Raw genomic sequence first — 26842 nt, forward strand, 5'->3', positions numbered from 1 at the left:
AAAAGTTTGAACATCAAAAGTGATTAATTATGGTACATTGCTATGAAGTACAAAAGGAAGTGAAGCTCACTCCATGATTTAACTTGTGCAGAATGGGATTTAATCCTTTTCTGCATGAATCCCTTGAACCATCTAGTTGCAATGGCATGGAAAACCATTACTTCTGAGTTTCTGTCCCTCTAGAAATCGTTGCCCTTATTCATCCCCTATTCCAGCAGCTCCATTCAAGCTCCTGAAAAAAATATTGGTAACAACTTTTCAGTAATGTCAGGGCTGCTGTTGTTTGATCTGTTGAGTCTTTTCAACCTTAGGTGTTTTAATTAAACAGCTTTACTCAAAAAAAAAAAGCTCTTCTGCAAAAATTGATGAAATGGGTGGTTAAAAGTGAAAAATAAATTAAACATCTGTTTAAAACCAAAATATTCATAAATTCACAAGCGATCATATTTTTTGTGTTAAAATGATCTTCATTAACCAAACTGCCACTGACCTTTTCACCCCAAAACTCAATTTATTTGCGGTGATTTCCATAACCAGTTTCGTCCCACTGGCCAAGATCATATAACCAAGCTACTATGTATTTACTTCCTATTATGAAATTCTCATGTTGGCCCAGATCTTATCTGACGCATTCCCCTCCCACGTCATGAGTGGATATGAGCATCTTAGACAAGATACGTGTCTGTTTTAAATTTGGTTCAATGTTTTTTGTGAATTTCTAAATTCTAGTATACTCTAATACATTCTAATGAGTACTATAGATTTTATCAGAAATAAGCACTAGTGATCATGAAGCTGTAATGTTGAGTAAAGTTGATTATGGTGGCCAGGACTGATAAGGTTCCAGGGAAGTGTTGTCATCTTCCTGCCATCTTTTGGTTGAAACAGGGACCTCTGCTGGTGGACGTCATTATTTCAAATTCCATTGTTTTTGAATTCCTCATCTCTGATTCATTCATTGAAATCATGAAGTGGAGGTGCCGGTGTTGGACTGGGGTGGACAAAGTCAGAAGTCACGTGACACCAGGTTATAGGCCAACAGGTTTATTTGAAATCACAAGTTTTTGGAGCGCAGCTCCTTCATCAGGTGAGGAGAGAGAAGAACGCACAGACACAGAGTTTATAGACAGAGAGATCAAAAGATCATACGATTGGTGCAGGTGGAGTGCAGAATAATAAGTCCTCACAGGTGACCAAGTGTGTTAGACGGTGTGAGTAATGTGTTAGTAGCTGAATAACTAGCGGAGGGATGACCTTTAATCCAACTAATAGAGGCAGAGTGATAATTACAAAACATTAATAATAAGGTGGTGCTGGAAACAAACCAAATGATTGGATTAACATGATAGGTATAAGAGTTGCATGACAAGGGTCTAAACAAAGTAATAAGAAATTCAAAACTCTACAAACTAACTAAGGTAGGGAGATCATAATTTATCAAGATGATGTTTTCAAAACAGGGCAGTAAGGACGGTTGTACAGGTACAGAACAGTGTGGTGGGTCACATGTACTACAACATGAGCCCACAACCACAGGTGAGGCTGTATTCAGGGGTACAGAACTTGGCTATCAGTTTCTGCTCAGTGATTCTGCGTTCTTGTGTGTCTCGAAGTCTGCCTTGGACGACACTTGCACAAAGATTGGAAGCTGAGTGCCCTTGACCACTGAAGTGTTCCCCAAATCAGTTTATGTTCAGTTGTGTGTATGGGTAAAGGAGTACAGGGGAAGATGACGCTCTGCTGGGAATGCCAGTAAGGCTTTCAAACCAGGGAAATGTGCCTTGTTGCACCCAGGAAAGGTATATATCACCTATTATTCTATTTAATAGTGGCATTTGAGAAGTAATTTTAGCAAAGCTACAGAGAAAACTCACCGTTCTTCTTTGAATATTATGGATCATGTTATGTTCATCAAGAAGATGGAAGAGAGTGGTTTAACATCACATCAAGAGAGAGCCCCTCTGACAGTACAACACTTCCTTATTGCTGCACGAAGTGTCATTTCTAGATTCTCTGTTCATGTCTCAAAATTAGGGCTTGAACACATTGCTTTCTGATTCAGAGCCACAGCTAGTGCTTATTTGTGCTCATATCGTTATGAATTGCAGGGGAGAGTTGACTTCCTTTAGATTTAAATTTACTAATATAGCAATAATCACCAAATAACTAGGATTAAAATAGTTTACATTTGAAATACAAGACTTTAAGTACGTACCAGATCTGATTAGAGAAACATTAGCCTTGTTGTGATTATCCAGGGATGTCTCTTTTTCCATCAGGTATTCAACATTTGTGGTTTTTATTCAGTAACCTGTTAATATGTTCTGGGGCATTTTGGAACAGATGCGACAAATGCGAGAGGAGTTAGAACACTGTTGCTGTGAACGCGATGAAGCTGTTCTGAAAAGCCAACGACTGAAGCAGAAAGTTAGTGACCTCGAGCTTGACCTTGAAAGTAAAACACAATTCAAGGACGACCGAAATCGCCAGATCAAGCAAATGGAGGTGAACAAGAATTAGTAATCAAATTTACTTTTTTGGAAATGTTTTGTTTGCAGTCATATTCAGGAAATCAACCGCAGTTGCGCATCTGACCATACGGCTAACTTGTGAAATGGTTCAGATGGTCACTACAATCAAAAAGTTGAAATGACATGTCAAAAATTGGGTTTTGCCTTCAAAGGGAAATTAAATATTGCTTGGTTTATTTATTATTAGATATGTTAATGATGTTTAGAAAACTGAATGTGTGAAATAAGCATTAGGATTATAATCCAAGAGAACTGTCTCAGATCAAACAAAATGGCACCAATTTAATCAAATGCTTAATCTCTTAACATTAATAAAGTATAACCTTTCTATTTCTAACAGCATTTTGTGTAGATTTGCATCATTAATTGATTTAAAATATTTAAGCTTTTTTGAAAAGCTAAGGGTTTATGCAATGCCGACTTGACTCATTTGTTCTGTACCTCCAGTCTAAAGAATTTTACACTGGCTGTTTGTGCACAAACAGCCATTGTTGAAACATAAGGCATCATACCTGTGTAATAGGGGAAAACACTTTTATGAGAACAGCAATTGTTGTTTCTGAGCCACTATACACCTCAATCTGATTTATGTTCACAGGATAAATTGTCAGAAATGGAAACGGAACTGGACGAAGAGAGAAGCAACTCAGACCTTCTGACGGATCGCATCAGTAGAGACAGAGAACAGGTAACTAAATCAGTTAGGCAAACTGGACAATAGTTTAGGATTTATTGAAATTGATTGGTTTGTTGACACTGCTGCCCAATCTGCAGCATAAGAAAAGGTATGAAAGAAGGAACAATTACAAGTACAAGCCAGCAACAAAGTAAAATATGGACAAATTAAGTCAAGATAGCAGTTCCTTCAATAATTGGCAAAATTTCTGGACATTAAACATCTAACCATTGTAATTGGGATATTTGCAGGCTTGCCATCCATAAAAATGTACAAACAATTGTTTATAATTCATGATATATTTTATGACTGGCAGTGTCAGTGTCTGACTCTAATAAATATTGACTGCCAGAACAAAATGCTCATCAAAATGCCTTCAGTCTCACTCATAGATACAACTGACCATACCCCTCTCACTCTGATCAGTTTGTTTACAGCTCGGAGAGATGTGACTAAATATATCAGTTCCTCTTCTCTGTCATAAATTCACATAGCTATCAAAATACACTCATAAGAACAAGAGCAAGTCATTCAGCCTTTGCATGGGTTATATCATTCAATCAGATTATGACCCTGTGTCCCTGCTTGTACAGATGTACAATATTTCCAAATGCATGGAGTTGCATAACCATGCAAAACTAGACCATAACTACATCTACACATCTTGGTTTCAAGACCCTTAATATCCCTGTAATAGAAATTAATATCCCTGTAACCCTAACCCTAACCCAGCTTTGCTGCACACTTTCTAGAAGAGAATTAATCTCTGCATTCTCCATGTATTGTATTGTTCAGAAAGGAGCGTTGTGTAAGGCCAAAGTAATGTGGAGTACGTTGCAAGCCGCTCAGTATTGCTTTATCCTGAAACCAGCTTTTTCCTTGCAGCAAAGTAATTTTGTATAATAGAGGATTGTTCAGTTTCAGGTTCAGTAGCCTTCTGGATTTTAAGTGCTATCTCAGATCATGTCACTTTTGCACTTACCTGTTCTACCTTGTGTGTTGTTTTAAGTCCTCTGGTAATAATGGGTTATATGCGTTTTTGAATTGACTGGTGTGAATTGGTAATGAGGATACCTGTCATTGATGCTGTATCAGTTACAGCTTGTACAATCTATGAGTGATGTAACAGAGACTTGAAAGCTCCTTTTCAGTCTACTAGCAATCTCCGTTTTCATTGACTGCTATTGTTTGGGAAGGTTGAATAGACAGCAGTCCCATAGCCAAAAATACTAACTAATTGTATGCATATAATCTGTCCTAAAACTGAATTATTGCTTAGGCCACAACATTAGAGCTTTTTGTTCCCACAAAATATTGTTTTGAAAGACTTTTTTTTTTGAAATATCAAAGGCGAAACAATTTATTCATTCGTACAAAATGATCAAATTGGTTGGTGTTATTTTATAAAGTGAAGCCAACATCTATCCAAATGATTTCAAGCATCATTTCAGAACTGTTCTTTCCCTTGATTTGTTGCCAACTCTTGGGAAAAAAATGTTCGTGAGCTACAGAATTTTGCAACATGTTTCTCTCATTTGATCTTTCTGGCATGTGATTAAAAGAGACCTTTTAACTTCCACCACCAATAAGTTTTTAAATTTGAAAACTCTGGAAAGGGCTTTATTTTCTTATTTCTTAGTACTTCATGTTTAGTTGATACTTTTGTTTCTCAACAATAACGGTTTCTATAAATGGAGTTGTATTTAATATTCATTGGTTTATAAATTGATGTAAATCATTTTCAGCCTTTCTTTGGTTAAGAGTTTACTTGCCCTAACCATTTTTTTAATGCCAACATTGAATTTAAAACAGTTGTTTGCCTTTTTTATGTATTCGTAATCTACTATACTTTGTATATTCAATGGTGTTCAACATTTTCTTACTTTGGCAATGTTCTGCAGCTTTTCCACTGTCATCTGTGTGACATGAATGGATTTATTTTTGTCTTTACTGTGTCTGAAGCTAAATTATTTTAAAAATGGAAGTTGCTGTTCATTGGAAATGAAACTGTGAGGGAGGCCTGCCTTGTCTAGAATATGTCCATTGAAACTGCAAAGGCAATGCATTTTGATATGCCAATATGTTAATGAATAAAGCTTTCAAATCTTGACAACCCATTGACACACTTCTGGACAATCTTTATCATTTTGTTCAGCAATTGATACATATTAAACATTAGCTGATCCACTTTTTAGAATTTACTTAGAGTTTCACAGCAACTTTGCCCAACACATCAATGCTGATGTTTATGCTGCTCATAAGCCTCCATCCACCATACTCCACCTCACTCAATCAACATATTTCTTTTATACTTTATATACTATATAACCTTTTCTGTAAATGTATTTCATGCTATTTACCTCAGTCACTGCATATGGTTGTGGCTTTTGCAATGTTACAGATACAGTCTTTAAAATGAGATAGAAAGAATCATCTCTGTCTCCCTGCTTGTATGAATGTTTAATATTCCAAAATATATTGAGTTACACAACCATATAAAATGTGTTCAGTTTGTACGTTTCCACATTCATTGAGTTAATATTTACAAGTGACAGAAAATAGTTGGAATTAAGGAACAACTAGATCATTTTGTGAGGCCATTGTCAGAATCTTATTGGAGACAAGCATGAGATGTTTGGAAGGGGTGTTGTTAAAGTTAAGGTCCTGAATTTCTGACCATTTTTGTTAGTTACTTTTGAACCTCCATGCTGGTAAGCATTTTGTAAAATGACTCTTAGCCACCTCAATTTTACCATGGGCATATTTATGCTGGTGAGAATTAATAATTTTCTGTAATGTAACAGCGCTGCCACAAAGAAGTTACTGGTATAATACTGGTATAAAATAGACAATAAATGCATGAAATGCAATAGTATTAGTACCAAAGGGCTTAGAGTTCATAGAACGTCTTGTAATATCATACTGTCCAAAAATACTTGGACGGTTTAAGAAAGAACACATGTGTATTGATTAAAAATTGCTTTCATATCTATTCCAAGTGATAATGCCTGAATTAATCATGAAGTGTGACCACTGCTAGTTTGTAGGAAACATCAGATGTCAGTTTGTGCACAAGTTCAAACACATCCTGGAAACCTTTGCATGTAACATTGTGTCTCCAAAATACTTGTCAAAATGGTTTTGAGTTATTTACTGTTTTATGTTGTGGGATTGACTTATATTTTTTCCTTAATGTGTTTGGCAAAATGTGTCTGTGTTTCAAATCTGGTGAAGCAGTACTTGAGTTTATAAATTGCCTTCAGAGAACCTGAAATAATTGAAATTATTTAATCACGTCATTATACAATATTTTCGAGATAGTAGGAACTGCAGATGTTGGAGAATCAGAGATAACAAGGTGTAGAGCTAGATAGACACATCACGCCAAGCAGCATCAGAGGAGCAGGAAAGATTACGTTTTGGGCCTAGACCCTTCTTCAGAAATGAAGACTCTTTCTGAAGAAGGGTCTAGGCCCGAAACGTGAGCTTTCCTGCACCTCTGAAGCTGCTTAGCCTGCATGTGTTTCAACCAGCTCTGCACCTTGTTATCTCTACAATATTTTTGTCCTGTTTGCTTAGTTAATTAAATCATGTAATCTCTATTTTGTGCCCAATAGGGGCAAAGATTTCCTCCCAGGCATTACCTCGGACTTCATCCCTTCTCATTGTCTCCTTTTGTTTGGAAACACATACATACAATTTCACATCTGTACTCTCATTTCTCCTTCTACACCCATAAATGCCAGCTCATCTACACAATAGCTGTTCCCCTTCTCTTTCCCCCTCCCCGCGCTCTTCCCCCTCCCGCGCTCTTCCCCCTCCCGCGCTCTTCCCCCTCCCGCGCTCTTTCCCCCTCCCGCGCTCTTCCACCTCCCGCGCTCTTCCACCTCCCGCGCTCTTCCACCTCCCGCGCTCTTCCCCCTCCCGCGCTCTTCCCCCCCGGCGCTCTCTTCCCCCCCCCGCGCACTTCCCCCCCCCGCGCACTTCCCCCCCCCGCGCTCTCCCCCCCCGCGCGCGCTCTCCCCCCCCGCGCGCGCTCTCTCCCCCTCCGCGCGCTCTCTCCCCCTCCGCGCGCTCTCTCCCCCTCCGCGCGCTCTCTCCCCCCCCGCGCGCTCTCTCCCCCCCCGCGCGCTCTCTCCCCCCCCGCGCGCTCTCTCCCCCCCCGCGCGCTCTCTCCCCCCCCGCGCGCTCTCTCCCCCCCCGCGCGCTGTCTTCCCCCCGCGCGCTCTCTCCCCCCCCGCGCTCTCTCCCCCCCCGCGCTCTCTCCCCCCCCGCGCTCTCTCCCCCCCCGCGCTCTCTCCCCCCCCGCGCTCTCTCCGCCCCCGCGCTCTCTCCCCCCCCGCGCGCGCTCTCTCCCCCCCCCGCTCTCCCCCCTCGCGCTCTCTCCCCCCCCGCGCTCTCTCCCCCCCCCGCGCTCTCTCCCACCCCGCGCTCTCTCCCACCCCGCGCTCTCTCCCACCCCGCGCTCTCTCCCACCCCGCGCTCTCTCCCACCCCGCGCTCTCTCCCACCCCGCGCTCTCTCCCACCCCGCGCTCTCTCCCCCCCCCGCGCTCTCCCCCCCCGCGCTCTCTCCCCCCCCGCGCTCTCTCCCCCCCCGCGCTCTCTCCCCCCCCGCGCTCTCTCCCCCCCCGCGCTCTCTCCCCCCCCGCGCTCTCTCCCCCCCCCGCGCGCGCTCTCTCCCCCCCGCGCTCTCTCCGCCCCCGCGCTCTCTCCCCCCCCCGCGCGCGCTCTCTCCCCCCCCCGCTCTCCCCCCCCGCGCTCTCTCCCCCCCCGCGCTCTCTCCCCCCCCGCGCTCTCTCCCCCCCCGCGCTCTCCCCCCCCCCGCGCTCTCCCCCCCCGCGCGCTCTCCCCCCCCGCGCTCTCTCCCCCCCCGCGCTCTCTCCCCCCCCGCGCTCTCTCCCCCCCCCGCGCTCTCTCCCCCCCCGCGCTCTCTCCCCCCCCGCGCTCTCTCCCCCCCCGCGCTCTCTCCCCCCCCGCGCTCTCTCCCCCCCCGCGCTCTCTCCCCCCCCGCGCGCTCTTCCCCCCCCCGCGCTCTCCCCCCCCCCGCGCTCTCTCCCCCCCCCGCGCTCTCTCCCCCCCCCGCGCTCTCTCCCCCCCCGCGCTCTCTCTCCCCCCCCGCGCTCTCTCTCCCCCCCCGCGCTCTCTCCCCCACCCCGCGCTCTCTCCCCCCCCGCGCTCTCTCTCCCCCCCCGCGCTCTCTCTCCCCCCCCGCGCTCTCTCTCCCCCCCCGCGCTCTCTCTCCCCCCCCGCGCTCTCTCTCCCCCCCCCGCGCTCTCTCTCCCCCCCCGCGCTCTCTCTCCCCCCCCGCGCTCTCTCTCCCCCCCCGCGCTCTCTCTCCCCCCCCGCGCTCTCTCTCCCCCCCGCGCGCGCTCTCCCCCCCCGCGCGCGCTCTCTCCCCCCCCCGCTCTATCCCCCCCCCGCTCTATCCCCCCCCCGCTCTATCCCCCCCCCGCTCTATCCCCCCCCGCTCTATCCCCCCCCGCTCTATCCCCCCCCCGCTCTATCCCCCGCCCGCTCTATCCCCCCCCCGCCCGCTCTATCCCCCCCCGCCCGCTCTATCCCCCCCCCGCCCGCTCTATTCCCCCCCCCGCCCGCTCTATTCCCCCCCCCGCCCGCTCTATCCCCCCCCCCGCTCTATCTCTCCCCCCGCTCTATCCCCCCCCCGCTCTATCCCCCCCCCCCGCTCTATCCCCCCCCCCCGCTCTATCCCCCCCCCCCGCTCTATCCCCCCCCCGCTCTATCCCCCCCCCCGCTCTATCCCCCCCCCGCTCTATCCCCCCCCCCGCTCTATCCCCCCCCCGCTCTATCCCCCCCCCGCTCTATCCCCCCCCCGCTCTACCACCCCCCCGCTCTACCACCCCCCCGCTCTACCACCCCCCCCGCTCTATTCCCCCCCCCGCTCTATTCCCCCCCCCCGCTCTGTTCCCCCCCCCCGCCCGCTCTGTTCCCCCCCCCGCCCGCTCTATTCCCCCCCCCCGCCCGCTCTATCCCCCCCCCCGCCCGCTCTATCCCCCCCCCCGCCCGCTCTATCCCCCCCCCCGCCCGCTCTATCCCCCCCCCGCCCGCTCTATCCCCCCACCCGCCCGCTCTATCCCACCCGCCCGCTCTATCCCCCCCCCGCCCGCTCTATCCCCCCCCCGCCCGCTCTATCCCCCCCCCGCCCGCTCTATCCCCCCCCGCCCGCTCTATCCCCCCCCGCCCGCTCTATTCCCCCCCCCGCCCGCTCTATCCCCCCCCCCCCCGCTCTATCCCCCCCCCGCTCTATCCCCCCCCCGCTCTATCCCCCCCCGCTCTATCCCCCCCCCGCTCTATCCCCCCCCCGCTCTATCCCCCCCCCGCTCTATCCCCCCCCCCGCTCTATCCCCCCCCCGCTCTATCCCCCCCCCCGCTCTATCCCCCCCCTCGCTCTATCCCCCCCCCGCTCTTTCCCCCCCCCGCTCTTTCCCCCCCCCGCTCTTTCCCCCCCCCGCTCTTTCCCCCCCCCGCTCTTTCCCCCCCCCGCTCTATCCCCCCCCCCGCTCTATCCCCCCCCCCGCTCTATCCCCCCCCCCGCTCTATCCCCCCCCCCGCTCTATCCCCCCCCCCGCTCTATCCCCCCCCCGCTCTATCCCCCCCCCCGCTCTATCCTCCCCCCGCTCTATCCTCCCCCCGCTCTATCCTCCCCCCGCTCTATTCCCCCCCCGCTCTATTCCCCCCCCGCTCTATTCCCCCCCCGCTCTATTCCTCCCCCCCGCTCTATTCCTCCCCCCCGCTCTATCCTCCCCCCCGCTCTATCCTCCCCCCCGCTCTATCCTCCCCCCCGCTCTATCCTCCCCCCCGCTCTATCCTCCCCCCTGCTCTATCCTCCCCCCCACTCTACCCTCGCCCCCCCCTCACTCCCTCCCACTCCTCTCTCTCTGTCTCTCTCTCTCTCTCTCTCTCTTCCCGCCCACCCCCCACCCGAGCCCGTCTTTCTCTCTCCCTCAACCCACCACCGAGTCTGTCTGTCTCCCTCCCTCCCCTCTCCAGCCTGTCTGTCCCCCACCCCCACCGAGTCTGTCTCTCTCCCATTTCCCATTCTCTCCCCCCGCACCCTCCCAGAGTCTGTGTCTCTCTCCCTTTCCTTCCCCCTCCCCATGTCTGTGTTCCTCGCTCCCCTCCCCAACACATGCGCACTCTCTCTCTCGCTCTCTCTCTCTCGCTCTCTCTCTCTCGCTCTCTCTCTCTCGCTCTCTCTCTCTCGCTTGCGCTCTCACACTCGCGCGCTCTCGCTCTCGCTCTCGTGCTCTCTCTCTCTCTCTCTCGCTCTCTCTCTCTCTCTCTCTCTCTCTCTCTCTCTCTCTCTCTCCCTTTCCCTCCCAACTCTCGCTGCAATCCCCCTCCTTCACTCCCTCTCTCCCACTCACTCTCCACCCTCTCCCTCACATTCATTACCTCTCTCTTTCACCGCCCCTTCCCCCTCTCTCCCTTCCCAAGCCAGTGACATTAAATAGGATCATCCTATTGCAAAGCTGAAAAACCATAATATGCACAAATGAGGTTGAGATGGGTGGGGGCTAGCTTGTTTAGGAAAACTCATTCGGCATGGACGAGTTGGATCAGAGGATCTGTTTCTATGCTGTATGGCTCCATGGAAATAAACCTTGTGAAAAACGTCCAGCATCACGCATGGTCTTGTTGCAGTGAGCAGTAAGGACATTACCACTGCAGTGGTGCAGTGTAAGGAAGAGAAGCGTGCCTCCCATTCCCCATCCCTGCTGAATATGCTGCACCTGCGGCACCGCTGATACCAGGTGTTGGCGGCAGCTAAATGAGAGTGTGGAAATGAGCTCTCTCAAGCTCGAATACAAACTGAAATGTCATTAGCTTTGCCTGCTTTAAGCTTGTTCCGTTGTGCTGATTCAGGTCCCTCTAGCATTTGTCGGCTCTGTGGTTATACAGTGGCAGAGCAGAATAAATAAATTTGAAGAAGAGCTAATCGGTTTATGCAAGAAAGGAAATAAATGTCAACATTTAAATGCGAACAACAAACCTGACCCTTGGATTATGGAACATGTTTTTTGTGAAATGGCTCCAATGCATGCTTCAGAAATGTGTTTTATTTGCTTGATACTCCAAAGTTAAAAGGATAATTATATTGCCCATTAATATGCAATTTTATTACATTCTGACACTTAATGATTTTATTTAGGTAATGATAAACATGGCCTTAGGGTACACTGTGTACTTTTATTTTACTGATTTCTTAATGATAGAAATTTCTTTTGACCTTGTGGTTGTATGGCCTGATTAGACCACAGTGTATTTACCTGGACGGTAACAACATGTGAATATGTCCTTGTAGTTAATACATATTTATATTTAAAATGTTCCTTTTAATCTTTTTGTGGATGTATACAGTGTTTTTGCTCTGAAGATTCTCAGCCACTGGGTCCTGCTTTGAAACAGTTTCGGCTTCAACCCGTTTTACTAATTGGCATTTTCCATTATTATGTAAAAGAATTTTGGAAATAACACTTACCCTGAAGAAAATAAGATTGTGTCAAATGTTCTTTCCATAACAAAGCTGTTAACAAAGTACACTCTCTAGTTAAAGTCATACATTTTTTTTCTTACACTACTAATTTAACTAACTTTTCAATAGTGAGAAGTGACTGTATTTGAATATTTTATTCACTTCAAAATAATATCGTTACTGTCTTTCTGTGACAAAAGCATGTGTATTATCAACTGAAGGGCTAGGTGCCAATGCAAATTATTCCATAATGTTTTAATATTCCTTACCTTGCTTAAGACCTGCTCACTGTATAATGTATATCATGTAATGGGTCCACTGATAGTACTAAATGAAGACCCAAAGAACTCCAGATGCTGTAAATCAGGAACAAAAACAGGAGTTGCTAGAAAAGCTCAGCAGGTCTGGCAGCATTTGTGGTGAACAAAAAACAGAGTTAGTGTTTCAGGTCCGGTGACCCTTCCTCAGAACCTGTTAAAACTTTTAACAAACTGACCTTCTCCTGAACTGGTCCTGTGCCCCTAAAATTCTGTTTTCTTCTGACCCCAGTCAGGTCTTCCAATCTGTTCTGAAGCAGGGCCACTGGACTTGAAACATTAACTCTGATTTCTCTCCACAGATGCGGCCAAACCTGCTGAGTTTTTCCAGCAATTTGTTGTTTTATCCCCCTAAGCTAAAATCAATCTTTGATAATTCTAAACCAAAAGCAAGCCCAATGTTTATTCCCTGCCATAAACCCCACACAATAAATAATTTGCCATCAACATTGCAAGCATTTTGCAGTCGTGTGCTTTGTGATATATGTTGGATTAAACCCTGGAAGACACTCACCTTTTTATAAACTCTTCTCAAAAGTGATCAGCACCCATTGAATCCTTAGTGTGGAAGCAGACCATTCAGCCCGTCGAGTCCACACTGACCCTCCAAAGAGCATCCTACCCAGACCCCCCCCCCCCACACCTTACTCTGCATTTAGCATGGCCAACACACCTAACCTGCACATCTTTGGACTGTGGGAGAAAATGAGAGCACCCGGAGGAAACTCTCACAGACACGGGAGAATGTGCAAATTGCACACAGGCATTCATCCAAGATGTGCAATCGCACCTGGGTTCTTGGCACTGTGAGACAGCAATGCTAACCACTGAGCTGCAGTGCTGCCCCATATGCCACTATGTTTGAAATTTCAACTCAGAAAAATTATGCTTTTATTTGTAAAACATATGCATTTTATCACAATTAACAACTGCATTGAAAGCTGGAGTTGCTTTGCTTACCAAGTCAGTTTGCCAGTGATTCCTTTGCATTGAGTGACATGGGTGGCAGGTTCTGTGATTCTAATGTTTATGGAGGCATTGCTTGCTTCTACTGTACTTTTTAAGAAAAACTAATCAATATCCCGGACTGCTGTACGCTTCGCACTCTTGAACTTCAAACTGTATTGGCAACGACAATTTCTCTTGAACCAACTGGGTTTAGTCATACTCCTAACAAATTTTCCTTCCCCTCATGCAGACTATGTTGAAGATTTGGATAAAGTCATTGAGGAATGAGACTTTTAAGTCAGACATAAGGGCATTGAAGCATCAGCAGAATTTGATTTTGTAGTTGAAGTTGATTTTTGTCCATCTCAAGTGTCAGTATCAGAAACTTAATTGTAAAATATAAAGAGCAGAAGGAAGCCATTCACCCGAGTAAGTCTGCTCTGCCATTCAATGATGTCATAGTTGTTCTGACAATCCTCGACCCCCTTAACCCCCATAACCCTTGATCTCCTACTGATTTAAAAACTGTCTAATCGGCTTTGACATATACTCGGTGATCCAGCCATCTGCAGTAAAGAATTCCACAGCTTCACTACACCCTGAAAGAAGAAATTCCTCCTCCCCTCTGTCTGAAATGGGTGACCCTGCACTCTGGCATTATGTTCTGTGTTCCAAGCTCTTCCGCAGGGAAAAGCAACCATTCAGCATACACCCTGACAAGCCCTTTTAGATTAAATATGTTTCAATAGGATTGCCTACCATTCTTCTGAGTTCCAATGTGTACAGGCCCAAACTATTTAACCTCACCTCATAAAGAAATCCTTCCATACCTCAATCAACCTAGTGAAACTTCTCTGGACTGCTTCCTATTCCAGTCTATGTTTCCTTAGATAAGGAAAGAGAATTGTTCACTGTGTTTTCGGTTTGGTCTAACTTGTGTCTTATATAGTTTTAGCGAAACTTCTGTACTTGTATGCTCCATTCCCATTGAAACAAAGCTCAAAACTCCATTTTCCTTCCCCATTACCTGCTGAACCTGGTTGGTAGGTTTTTGTAGTGTATACGTGAGGATGTTCCCAAATTCCTCTGAGCTGCAGCTATCTGCAGTGTTTCTCCATTTAAATAATCAATGAAGAGTACCTTTAAGGGAGATGGATCACAAGAGGCGATGCATTTTCAATACCATAAGAACTAGAATAAACATGTAAAACATAATGTGCTGTAATGGACACCAAGTTTTGTGCTGGAAGAGTCAATTTTGGACATTTACCTGACTTTGTCAATGTCTTATCACATTGATACAGTTTGCTGATGTTGCTATAAAGTTAAGGGGAACAGGTATTGGGTATTAATTGTTTTTGAGTAGATATTAGTAAGGGACAGCTGGGATTATGGGGGTACCAGATGAGAGTTATAGAATCGAGAGTGTCAATAAACTCTCTCCACAAAGAAAAGACATGTCTCTGTTTCTACCTCTACCTACCGTCAGGTTGGAGTCTTTAAAAGGTTGATTTGTAGAAGTAAATTAGCAATAGAAGTTAATATTTCAGTCATGATAACAAGAAATTTAAAATGCAGCCTCCAGAATAGAAGCTTGGAAATAATTAGCATGTTGTAGCACTGCCTGTCTCCTAAATCAGGCCCAGCTGTAATTATCTTGGATGTCTTTGTGACTGTCACCTTGGCACGCCTTGTCATATCATATTGGAATTTAAAAACAAGAGTTTCTGGTTTAAGTAACCATTTTTGTATGGTATTGTGATGAATTGGTAGACTAAAGGGGTTAAATATTGTGTGCTGATGCACCGTAATTACTAGTGGAGGGGGATTTGGGGGCAATCGAGCTGTCATTGCATAAAAACCACAGTTGAAACAGATCCTAATCAGAATTTGAACTACAGACGGTTTTGATTTACTTGAGAGATAAGTTTCTGGATCCATGAAGAGGATAATTCATTCCAGATAGAAAGCAGGAGGAATTTGGACATCAAATAATAAAAGAGAACTATTCCATTAAACATGAAAAATGATGAAAGGAATGGAACAGAATCAGAAGAAAGAAATTCAGCAGTGCATAGTGTTAGAACATAGGACCATAGTGGCAACTGTTAAGTGTTTTGATTTAAGGTAAATTTGGGAATAATGAGTTGCTTTCCCTAAGAAGGTAAGCAAATTTGAGATTTATGGGGATGGAAATGAATCGGATTGATACTACAAAGTGATCATTCCCGTTAGTATCTGTTGCTATGGCAAATTTTCAAATGCAGTTTAGAAGAAGTATAAAACCTGAAATGATTTGGTAAATGTTCATATAAAATTAAACTCAACAATAGCGTTGGAAGCATGCTGTAATTAGGTGTTTTAAAGCAACTGTCAACTTTTTAGTGGGAGTTAAAATATTACACAAGGTGACTGCATATGAGCATCATAAATTGAGAGAGGAAATGGGACATTTAGCCCTGATACAGAGGCAAACCACAGCAAGTCATTTTTTCAAGTTCCCTCAGGATCTTTGCTTTTAAACATGAAAATCGTACCTTTCTGCAACAGACATGCTTCTTGGCCCAATGTTCTGTTGGAAGATTATCAGCATATTTTCCATTTTTGTTCTGTTTGTACTGACAATGTGTAGGACCAATTCAAAGCAGATCTTCGGATCAGAGTTCAAACCAGCACAAGTACATTCTTTTTAAATGACCATATAAGTCGTTAACATTAAGTTAATTTTTAATTCTATTATTATTATTAGTTCCTCAATGTAAATGCATTCTAAGTACGTTGAAACTTCATTAAGTACAAGAATAGCAGACAATGCAAACAATGCCTGTTCACACCCAAATAATTCATATATACAGCAAAATTCTGAACATGCCAGATGTATCTGTCATATTCTACTGTGCTCATGTTGCCAAAAATACCTTGAATATCACTTAGCAGATAAAAATGTGTCTTCGCTTAAGATTTATTAGAAGAGTATATGGTCATGCTGAAAACTGACATGCAACAAATAGCATAGTAGTATACATCTACCAAGTATCAGCCTCCATTATAAATTACTGAACACTTCGGCTATGCCCTATTTAACAGAGCGCGGTGGCCAGATGTACCTAAATCTAATGTTTCTGCATGTGAAGCGTATGTTCAATTTACCTCGCAATTATTTGTCATTTGTTACATAATGAAGTAAGCATAAAAACAAGCATGGGCAGAAAGGGATTATCAGTTCATGGATCTCAACCCTTTTAGTTGTGATACTTGAATTATTATAAATTAGACACTTCCTACTGGTCAGCTCAGGAATTCCTCTCAGAGATAAGAAAGCCAATAAAAGTACGAGATCAATTAGACGGAGAAAAAAAGTCTGGAAAAAACTCCTGCTACTGCCTTTAGGTGACTAAAACCTGTCCAGGAAACCACAGTGACAATTTTTATCCTAGCTTAGTAAAGTACATGATAATGTAAAATATGAAGCTCTACCTCATCCTGGAACAGGCCTGGATGTAATTTGAAAGAATGCAGCAGTTGGCTCTCAGCATTGCACTAGTGCTAGTCTATGAAACTACTATCAATTGTTGTAAAAACCCCATCAGGTTCACTTCTGTGCTTTTGGAAAGGAAATCTGCTGTCCTTACCTCGTCTGGCCTATGGGTGACCCCTGATCCACAGTAACATAGTTGACTCTTCACTGTGTCTGAGATGGACTAGCAAGCCACTCAGTTCAAAGACAACTAGGGTTTGACCATAAATGAAGACTTTGCAGATATCAAAGTTAGATGTGTAGGACCTCTAAGGTTGAAACTGAACAGCAGAGCGACAATGATGTTCATTAGACTTTATATTGAGGAGCTTGGTTCTGGAGGATCTCTATGTAGAGGCCTTGTTCAATGGAAGCCCTCCCATTTTCCATCAGGCATCTGGGGTCGACAGTGTTTCTCGCAGCAGTCCTGTGCTGTTGTAAATTAGGGTGGTTTGTGGACTCTCAATTCAGTTTTTAATTTTGTGGTGCTGTGGAATCTGTGTACCATGTTTATGTTGGTTGTGGGCCATTGCACTGTTTTCAGTTCTTTGAAAAATCTTTTGATTGCACTTCAGATCTGCACTCCTGATCTTTGGACACCTGATGTGGAGGGAGTTGGGAGGACAGATGATCTCCCTGTGGGCCTGCTCCTGAGTCTGGCTACAGTAACCATCTGCAAGTCCAAACAACGGCCATGCAGGGGGTCAAAACCCCTGCCTGCCTGCCTCTCTTCCACAGCTACATTCATGCCCTTTGAGGGGGAGCATGTGGTGCCCTCCAAAATCCGCTTTGCCTTTCGAGAGAGGTGGGCAGCATGTGACCTGGAGTGCATAATCTCCTGCTCGAAGACTATTTTAATTTAGTTCTCTCTATTGTTTCCCTATTCCTCCTTCCTTTTTTTTTGTTTTTGTTGCACTGGGGAAAAGACCTTGGCTATTCACCCTATCCATGCCCCTCATGATTTTATAAGCCAAATAAGATCATCCCTCAGTCTCTGATGTTCCAGGAAAAAACGTCTCAAACCTTGAAACCCTAGCAACCTCCTCGTAAATCTTTTCTGCAGCCTTTCAAGTTGGTATGTGTTTATTTAATGAAACAAAGTTTGAATCCCCAAGCAGTGGGCAGTGGCTTGCTCAGAATGGAATGGTCGAAACCTGTTTGTGCTAAATTACAGATTTACAATCAAATGCCTGTAAATCACTGAGATTTCTTTGCTGACTAATTCAAAGCTGGATATTGATCTGTGGAATAGCGGTGAAACCCACTTCCCATGAAAGAAGAACAACAAAAAAAATCCACTTGTTCCCGTGGCTTAACTGTGCAATATTTGGCTTAGCCTATGCTCCTGTGTATCTTACACACATGACCATCGACCAGAATGAAATTCAGGCAAATTAACCCAGAGTGTTGGAAGCATGTTATTTGACCAATGATGTCCCCATCTGTTGGCAAGTAACCATTCAGCCTTATCCCTCTTCTTTACATTTATTAAAGCACTTGAAGCCCTCACCCGTGCTTGTTATCACCAGACTTGACTATTCCACTGATATCCTATCCTCCACCTTCCATAATCTTGAGCTTATTCAAAGTTCCGCTGCATGTATCGTAACTTGCACTGACCTATTCATCCAAAACCCCTTAGGGCACCAACTTGTGTTGGTTCCTGGGTCTGCAACACCTTGATGTTAAAATTTACGTGCTCACTTTTTAATTGCTCCCTTCACTTTCTATGCTAAGCTCCTTCGGCTTTATAATCTCTGAGAAATATGTGCACTCCCAGTTCAAGCCTGTTGTCAATTCCAATTTCCTTTGCCCCACCATCGTTGGATGTGCCCTCAAATGTCTTGGCCCTAATCTCTAGAATTCACTCCCTAAATTTCTGCACTTCTCTTTATGAAGCATCTCAAAACTTACCTCTTGACCACTTGTCTTAATATCTGCATGTGTAGCATGGCAGGCTAATTTGTCTGATAACATTCCTAACTCCTTGGGACATTCAATTCTCAGAAGGTGCTATGTAGATGCAAATTGGAAACAAAAAGGGCCCATCTTACAAAGCCTATGTGAATAACTCAATGTTGTTTAAGGTGTAAATCAATTTTGTGACTCTTTTCTGAACCATTTTCAAAGTGCCTGTATCAATCACCATATGAGGAGAATAGGTCGATTTGACGATGTATGCCAATTGTAATCTGTTGCTCACAGGATTGTGGAATTCTGAAGCAGATCACATTGGTCATTCAATAATTGCACTGTTCAGTGAACCAGACAAAGCCAGAAGGCCAGACTGTAATTCCAGAGTTACAATTTCAGCAGCAAAGACCCATCACACCCTGGTATAATGTTCTCGTACGACCTCTTCTGTCAGGCAGAAGATACAGAAGCCTGATATCCCACAACAAGGTTCAGAAACAGCTTCTTCCCGGCATTATTAGACTGATGAATGGACCCTCTAGCCTCAAATAATGCACATCTTGCTAACGTTGATCTGGCCTAGTGCACACCTGGTGCAATGTAACCTGTATGCCTCTATCTTAAGTCTTTTTGATCTGCATGTCCTTGCTTTCACTGATCTGCCTGTACTGCTTGTAAACAAAGCTTTTCACTATATTTCAGTACACATGACAATAAATTAATCAGTCAATGAAAATTTTTATTCACAATGACCGAAATGGACAGCCTCGGAAACTATATCCCCTCAGGTCAGAAATTGAAACCTATGCTTGCAATGTGACTCAGGTCTAACATCCTGCTGTCTTATCCTAGAAATGCTGAAGATGCAGTTGAGGAGAAGTGATCGAAGAATGAATTAAAAGGGAGAAGTGTCAAGGAATGCAGAACAGGTCTGATGGCATTTGAGGAGAGGGAAGCAAGAGTTCACCTTTCTGCCTTTGACCTTTTATATTCCTTGTGTACAGTCAAAAAGGTTTGAAGCAACTGCGAGTAGGGGCAGACAGTGTTGCTGGGAACGTTTATGATAAGATGGAAGGCATGAGGGATTCAATGGTGAAAGTTCATTTTAGTGCAAGGACAAAAATGGGACATGTAAGGGACCAAAAGATATGCTGGAGGAGATGATCGTGGCATGTTAGCTACCATCTAAAGGCAAAATGGAGTAAATAAGGAAGAAATAAGAGAGGTTAAAAAAAACAGCAAAAGTAACACAAAAGAAAATGGCTTAGATTATATTTGTTGAACTCTGTGTCCAGAAAGCTAGCCAGTTGAATAAAAGAGAGCTGTACCTTAAATTTCATTAGAATGGATGAACTTGCATCATTGATGCTGCAAAATGTAAAAAAGTAGGGAGAAGAGTTTTAAAAGCCAGTAGATTGTTTTAATAAACAACACCGAGATGACGTGCTGTTCCACTGTTTCTGAATGCAGTGTGCAGAACTAATGGCATATCAGCCCGTAGCATGTGAGGAAATAACACTGTTGAAAATTGTGGATGCTTGATTAGTTTCAATTTTCATCTTAAAGAAGAAAAGGAAAATGAATGAGGGTAAGTTCTGAGTTCCCTGCAGGCTGTACTACTCCTAAGAAGCACGTGGCCCACAATTTCCAGCCAGAATGTGAATGGTAGAAAACCATGGGTTGTCGAGGAATGTAACGTACTGCTCTCATTATTAATACAGCGTGTGGAGTTGAAAATAAAACGTGGGATGTGACTTGAGATGACTGTATCAAATCTAGTTATTTTTGTTTTAATATCCAAAATACAAGGCACCTTTTTTTTTGCAGAACTGTCCCATTCCAGCTTAACTTGAAGTTCTGCCCACCTCAGGACAAGACTCAAGATTACATTCGTGATCATTTGTACCAGATGCTAGCTTTTGTCCAAAACCACTTCTCTGGTCTTTCTGAGCCAATTTTATAATGAGATGAATTTTAGAAGTTTGCAGACTGTTTCCCATTAGTCCTAATGCCAAACAACTGTTTCATTTAGTGAACTTCTTCATTCTGGGTTTCATTCCCAGTAGATTGTCATCACGGTTGAAAGTTTCTTATTCTGATGTTCTTTTTGGCCTAATGATTTTATTTGTGCTGCATTTAATCATATCCAGGGGTATTTCTTTGCTTGCTATGGGAAGTTTCCATAGTCTGCTAATGTGGTATTTAGTTCCGCAGTTTTGGTTGCATGGTGAAATGCATTACTCTGCATTGATCAGAATTGGAAACTCACGTCAATAACAAACCAGAGTGGAGTGGTGAGGGTCCTGTAGTGTTTGCGAAGACATAATTGAGTCAAAAGTGATTACACACAAAAGTTTCGAGTAACAAAAGCAAAACCCATAATATTTTCTATTGTTTTCTAATTTCAAGGTGAGCTGATGAGTTGGATCGTTAAGACTAAAAGCCAGAAATTTTTTTGAGTCATTTGTTTTATGGATGTTGATTGAAAGCCCAAACAGTAACCAAAACAATGAGCAGACTCTGCTGCTCTCCAAACCATTCTGTTGAAAGGGCACAGAGGTCTTGGTTTAACATGTGATCACAGCTGATGGTTTTCCTGAACACGTCCGAACCCACAGTGGAATCTGGCATGATACAGTCTACATTTATTTAATTTTACTTAATTTTTGGTAGCGGTCAGTTACTGTAACAAGATCACACAAGGCAGCAATGCTTCTTTAAGAACAGAACAGAATTGAAGCTTATTCCACTAAATTATGATAATTACATAATTGTCACCTGACAATAAAACCTCAGTCTAAAATCAAAAAATGCAAAAAAAATTATGTAGATTCAAAACATAGAAAGAAATCTTCAAACAACTAGCCAAGCATATTTCAAACTTCAGCTTCATCACTTTACAGCAATTCAAATACATAGAAATTACCCCTTCATATCCCAATGTTTCATCTCTGGATTTTGTAAGATAAAAGCAATCCTTGAATATTTCTTTATTATTCAAGGATTGAATGTTTGAAAACATTTTTACTGCAATGATTAAAAATGTTTTCTATTAACAGGGGTCCCTGCTCTGTGACACATACTGGATTAGGTCAATGTTCCTGAAGAATTGTCTGGCCCAGTTAATATATTTTTTTAAAATATCCTTCAGAAAAGAAACCAGTCCCAAATACCACTATTTTCAAATCCAAACACTAATAATACTGGTAATATATATAAAAATTGGATGGATTTCATACTCATAACTGCATTTCTTTTGCTATACAAGTTCAATTATGTTCATTCACACATGAAGCTATTGAGCATCTTATTCATATTATTAGGATATATTAATTTGCTGATGTTAAATGATCTCGGAAAGCTGATCTTTCAGTCTCGGTGTATGGAAATAAACTTCTGGAAATTTTTCAGCCAATAGACCAAACCAAATCCCCAAGTCTCACCATTATGCTTCTTAGAAGGAGTGAAACCAATGTGTCACATACACACTAATTTTCATTCGTCAGTTTCAGCATTAGGCGAGCCTCCATTTATATTGCAACCTGTACGATATAAATCATTCAGACTTGATTGAATACAGAGGACTGGGATTACCTTTCTATCACTTCCACATAGGTTTGATTGATATGAGTTACTATTTGTATCCATTAGACACTGGGTCAATATACAAGTATTTCATTGTTCTTTGTCTCTCGTGATATATGTCTCATTGAAAAAGTGGATTTTAAATTTAGACTTTAGCAGGATGTAGCACTGAAGAGTGAATGCACTTGAGTTTTGTACTTGAGTGATGTCCGAAACGTTATTGAGAGAAATTAAGGTGGTGGACGTCCCACTGTTGGTTTGCTCTAAAGCAAAGTATTGGGAGCTACAGTTATGCACTGCAGAATTGGAAAGAGCTAACCTCCAGAACTTGTGAAAAATCAACCTCCCATAGTGCAGAATTTTCCCTTTGTGGGAGGTGGCAGCGAGGTCAAATAACTGGACGGGTTGGAATTGGTAAGATACCCACAAGTGGTCTGGTAATGGCGGCTTAAGATGCCATGAGTCCAGCCTTTGCAGGTGAGAAAATTGAATGCAGTGCCACCTGGCAAACCAGGTCAACCTGCCTGCTGGATTGGAGAGGGGGCCACTATTGGACCTAATCTGGAAGCAGTTGAGGTCACTGTTGGAGATGCAGGGAGTTGCCTGCAGAAAGCCACTTGCTCACCGTACTATACCCCTGTCCAGTCCCACCCATGGCATGCTACAGTAGCTTTGCTACTGCCCAGCCCGCCTACCCGTGCGGGGATGAATCTGAAAGGTTTCTTGTTCACTGTCTGGTTTGTTTGTGCACACCTAAGTGGATACATAGGCTAGTATTTCATTTATGTACAGACATGATGCTGACCTGTTAGGTTATGAGAAACAAGATTACAAACTTAAGACAAAAGCTGGTTAGATAATGGGAAAAAATGGCAACTGCCTGGAAGGTATAAGTAACAAAAAGCTTCAAAGTAAAGCAATATCCCAAGAAAGGTCAGGGAGAAATGGATCGCAAAGGTTTCAGCAATTGCAATTTTAGATCTTTTACATTAATGGCTTGACTGAATTGTGAAGACATTTTAGTGTCACAGCTGTGCATAACAGTTTCACTCTCTCCCTGACAGATTGAGCAGATGAGAAATGAACTTTTTCAGGAAAGAGCGACAAGACAAGATCTGGAGTGTGACAAGATTTCCTTAGAGAGACAGGTACTTCAGTTAAATTAATTTAGTTGGACTTCTTGAATTATATGCTGGAAGTTCAGTCGTACATCAGCTAATTAAAAAAAGAAGCCCCTGAAAATGGCGCACTCTGTCAGATCTCGAATTATGCAAAGACAAGTTCCTTCTGAAATTTAGGAATTTTGTTTTTACGTGAATACTTGAAAAAGATTGAACCACTGAAAATGGATAATGGTAATATGTCCGGTTAGAAGCATTTCCAATATCAAATCTGTATTCTTATTTCAACTCCTCTTGCTGGAACTTTAACATGTTGTAGGTTTCACAGGATAACAGTCCCAAATGCCATCCATTACTGATTTCTTTTTCTCCACTCACTGGCCCTTTTCTGTGCCTGTTGTAGTGTTGTAATTGTCATTGCAGTTGGGATTGACCAATCAAGCACAGAGAGAGAATGGAAACTGGGACTTTCCTGTCAGACTCAGTGCCACGCACTGCAACACATTTACCCATTGAAACGATGAGCAACAGCTGTTACATAGTTCAGGCAGTGAAACAGGAATCTGTTTATATGATGGGGAGCAGTGGTATGGCGATGAGGGTATGACTGAAGATGAGAGAGAAATAACTGTTGTTTAATGATCTCAGTTATTTATTTAGTAAAGTATTGATCACAGAGCATCGGCAGTTACAAACTAATAGGCATCAAGTGACACTCATCATTTTGCAGCAAGAAGTGGAGTACCCGGGATTCTTTTTATGCTTTCCAAGCAATAGAAGTGGAATAGATGGGAATGAGGGGAGCTGGAGTAAAGGGTGTTGCGACCTTGTGCCCCTTCTTACGCCCTCGTACTGCATTCACGTTAATTTTTTTTAACTAGGAACTGGTTAGATCCTCCTTGTAATCAAAAGGCGTAACTCTTATTGCTGGTTTAGCTTTACTCGCTTACCACAGATCACGCGTCATTCCCTGAGGAGTTTAGTGTTTTAAAAAGAAATTATGCTTCTTGTATTGAGGCATATTTCAGTAAATGGTATTTTACCTCGTTAAAGTATTAAGAGGTGTACACCTGTACTTGGTGATGACCTCGCAATTCGGAATACAACCAGTTTTCAAGATTGTATACCGAGCATCAAAACTCATTTTATTAAAAACATGATGAAATTGTCAAAACAGAAATGAGTGTGTAGAGCTGGATGAACACAGCAGGCCAAGCAGTATCAGAGGAGCAGGAAGGCTGACGTTTTGGGCCTAGACCCTCCTTCAGAAATGAAGGTTCACAGCGCCAGGAACCCAGGTTCAATTCCAGCCTCAGGCAACTGTCTGTGCAGAGTTTGCACATTCTCCCCATGTCTGCGTGAGTTTCCTCCGGGTGTTCCAGTATCCTCCCACAGCCCAATAATGTGAGGCTAGGTGGATTGGCCATGCTAAATTGCCCGTAGTGTTCAGGGGTGTGTGGGCTATAGGGGGATGGGTCTGGGTGGGATGCTCCAAAGGGCGGTGTGGACTTGTTGGGCTGAAGGGCCTGTTTCCACACTGCAGGGAATCTAATCTAAATCGTACAGGCAGCTCAAAAAGTAGTGAATGCACCAAACCTTTTGTGATCTCTAATAGAATTCAGATTGCATTAAGTAAATCAAATGAAATGTTAAACATTAAAATAGTGTTCTTTCAAGTTTTCAAAACCAAGTTTCAAGTAAGTAATTGATGAATGGTTAAGTATTGTGTATATGCTTTCTGTAATAAGTAATGCTCATCAGGTTTGATAAAAGTAACATGATATTTAATCACAGCATAAAGATCTAAAAAGCAGAATTGCATATTTGGAAGGATCTCAGAAACAGACTAAGGAAGGAATTGTTAACCAGCTGGAGGCAAGAATCCAGGAACTGGAAGATCGCCTTGAAGCTGAAGAAAGGTGAGATTTAATTTTTCTATAAAAGTAAATTAAGTCCAACATTGTAGAGAGCATCTTCCAAAACCACATTATTAAACAATCATTTCAATAAAAATATAGATGTTCAAAGATGTTGCCATGAGGCCGGACTGCTTAACATAATAGACTTTAACACACCATGATGCATATAAAACCGAGGCTAGCCAAAAGTTAATGGAGAATACAGCAATTAATTCAAGTGCATCATTTTAAATGTGTGCTGGAAAATCCAGAGACTATATTCAGTTTTCACATTGCAAAGTGTTAAATCAAGTACTAATATTATAGAAATAATGTTTTTTATTTGAAAAACGTATAGAATTGCTGTAATATTAGCAAAACAATTAGAAACAACCTTTGGAGTATAATTTTAATTGAAGATAACATAATTCTTCTGTACGGATTTTGTATTAATAACATAACGAGATGCTAATTTAAATAACATTATCCCGGATCAAATGCAGGATTTTTAGATCTAGTGTAAAGCTCCCATAAAGTGAAATACTCGGACAACTGAATGTACCATCAATCAAATAACATGCTCCAGTTTCATGTTCACAAGAGGACTTTTATTTTTCTGCTCTGTAGCCTGATTCTGACTGTTAAAGTAAGAGTAATTTTGTCCTGTGAATCCATAGCTACAGAGAATTCTGAAAGGACTTTCATTCACTTAGCTAGTACTGAATGGAAACTCTGGTCTAAGGGAAAGATTCAGGGCCTAACTTACTACATCAATTGCCCACAAGTACCTGACAAGTGCCAAGTAATGATCAACTGCACCAAAAGTAAATCTAAACATCATCCTTGACATTTCAAACATACAAAATCCCCACTGTTGACATGCTGGGGTTACTATTGACCAGAAACTGAACTAGCTACTATAGTTAGATGAACAGGTCAGAGGCTGGGAATCCTGCAATGAGTAACTCACCTGCTGACACTTAAAGTCTGTCCACTGTCTACAAAACATTGATAGCTATATGCATGCACAGCAGTTAGCTATTATTCCTCACCATCGCATAAAGATAAGGGACTAAAATGCTTCTCAATGTATCAAAGTCTGTATCTAAAAGCAAGCCTTTGGCCACGTGTCCTAACACCTTCATAGGTCTCAATGTAAGATTTTGACTGTTATGTCTCATTGGGGTATTGGCTGGAAATGCAGCCCACTATTCCTGGAATTGTCACAAAATATAAAGATTTTATCAAAATATGCAAAATTTTCTAATTTACCAGTCTTCTTAGACCTGGGAACAGAAAGCACAGACTAGGTTTCTGTATGTAACAATTGTTATTTAATATATGCAAATAGATTCCAGCCTCGGGTAAACAACTATGAGCTGTCACCATACTAGTTTTAACTCTACTCGTTAAAACTCTAACTCCTTAGAAAACTCTACTGAAACATGTATGCGCACAGAGTCAGACATAGCCAAATAAACACTGGTGTGATTGTGGAAGGGTAAAACTAGCCTGGGGAAACAGTTCAGTGGCTACTCTTCCCCAGGATTCCCTAAGCTGATCCTTTTGCTTGCCAAGACTTGCTGTTTTTTAGTGTTTCCTCCAGATACTTACTGCTTCCTTGCAGGAGGCACAAAGAGACTAGTTCACAAATGATAAAGTCTCAGACTTACTGTTCAAGAGCAATGGCTTACAACAACTGGGGAGGGAAAATAACCTGGCTTTCTTCAGGCTTTAGGTATTTTGGACTGCAGAAGGAGACACCATCTGTATTTCTAGAAGTCCAAAGGATTCTGTTAACTCACAAGCTGTTCAGCTACCCATTCATATAGTTGTTGGC

General features: G+C 43.4%; 1 protein-coding gene across 4 annotated transcripts in view; it reads left to right on the forward strand.

Annotated features, from left to right (window-relative positions):
- Nucleotides 1-26842, forward strand: part of cgnl1 (cingulin-like 1) — a 140626-nt gene that overhangs the window by 106666 nt on the left and 7118 nt on the right. For all 4 annotated transcript variants that reach the window (XR_007250574.2, XM_048562536.2, XM_048562537.2 and 1 more), the window contains 4 exons: nucleotides 2344-2505; nucleotides 3130-3219; nucleotides 23048-23131; nucleotides 24899-25023. Coding sequence is in view for 3 of the 4 variants with exons in the window: in XM_048562536.2 (XP_048418493.2) it covers nucleotides 2344-2505; nucleotides 3130-3219; nucleotides 23048-23131; nucleotides 24899-25023 (461 nt within the window). In the remaining variant the exon portion in view is untranslated. The remainder of the gene's footprint in view (nucleotides 1-2343; nucleotides 2506-3129; nucleotides 3220-23047; nucleotides 23132-24898; nucleotides 25024-26842) is intronic.

The sequence above is a fragment of the Stegostoma tigrinum genome, chromosome 33 (assembly GCF_030684315.1).
Source record: "Stegostoma tigrinum isolate sSteTig4 chromosome 33, sSteTig4.hap1, whole genome shotgun sequence".
NCBI classification, from domain to species: domain Eukaryota; kingdom Metazoa; phylum Chordata; class Chondrichthyes; order Orectolobiformes; family Stegostomatidae; genus Stegostoma; species Stegostoma tigrinum.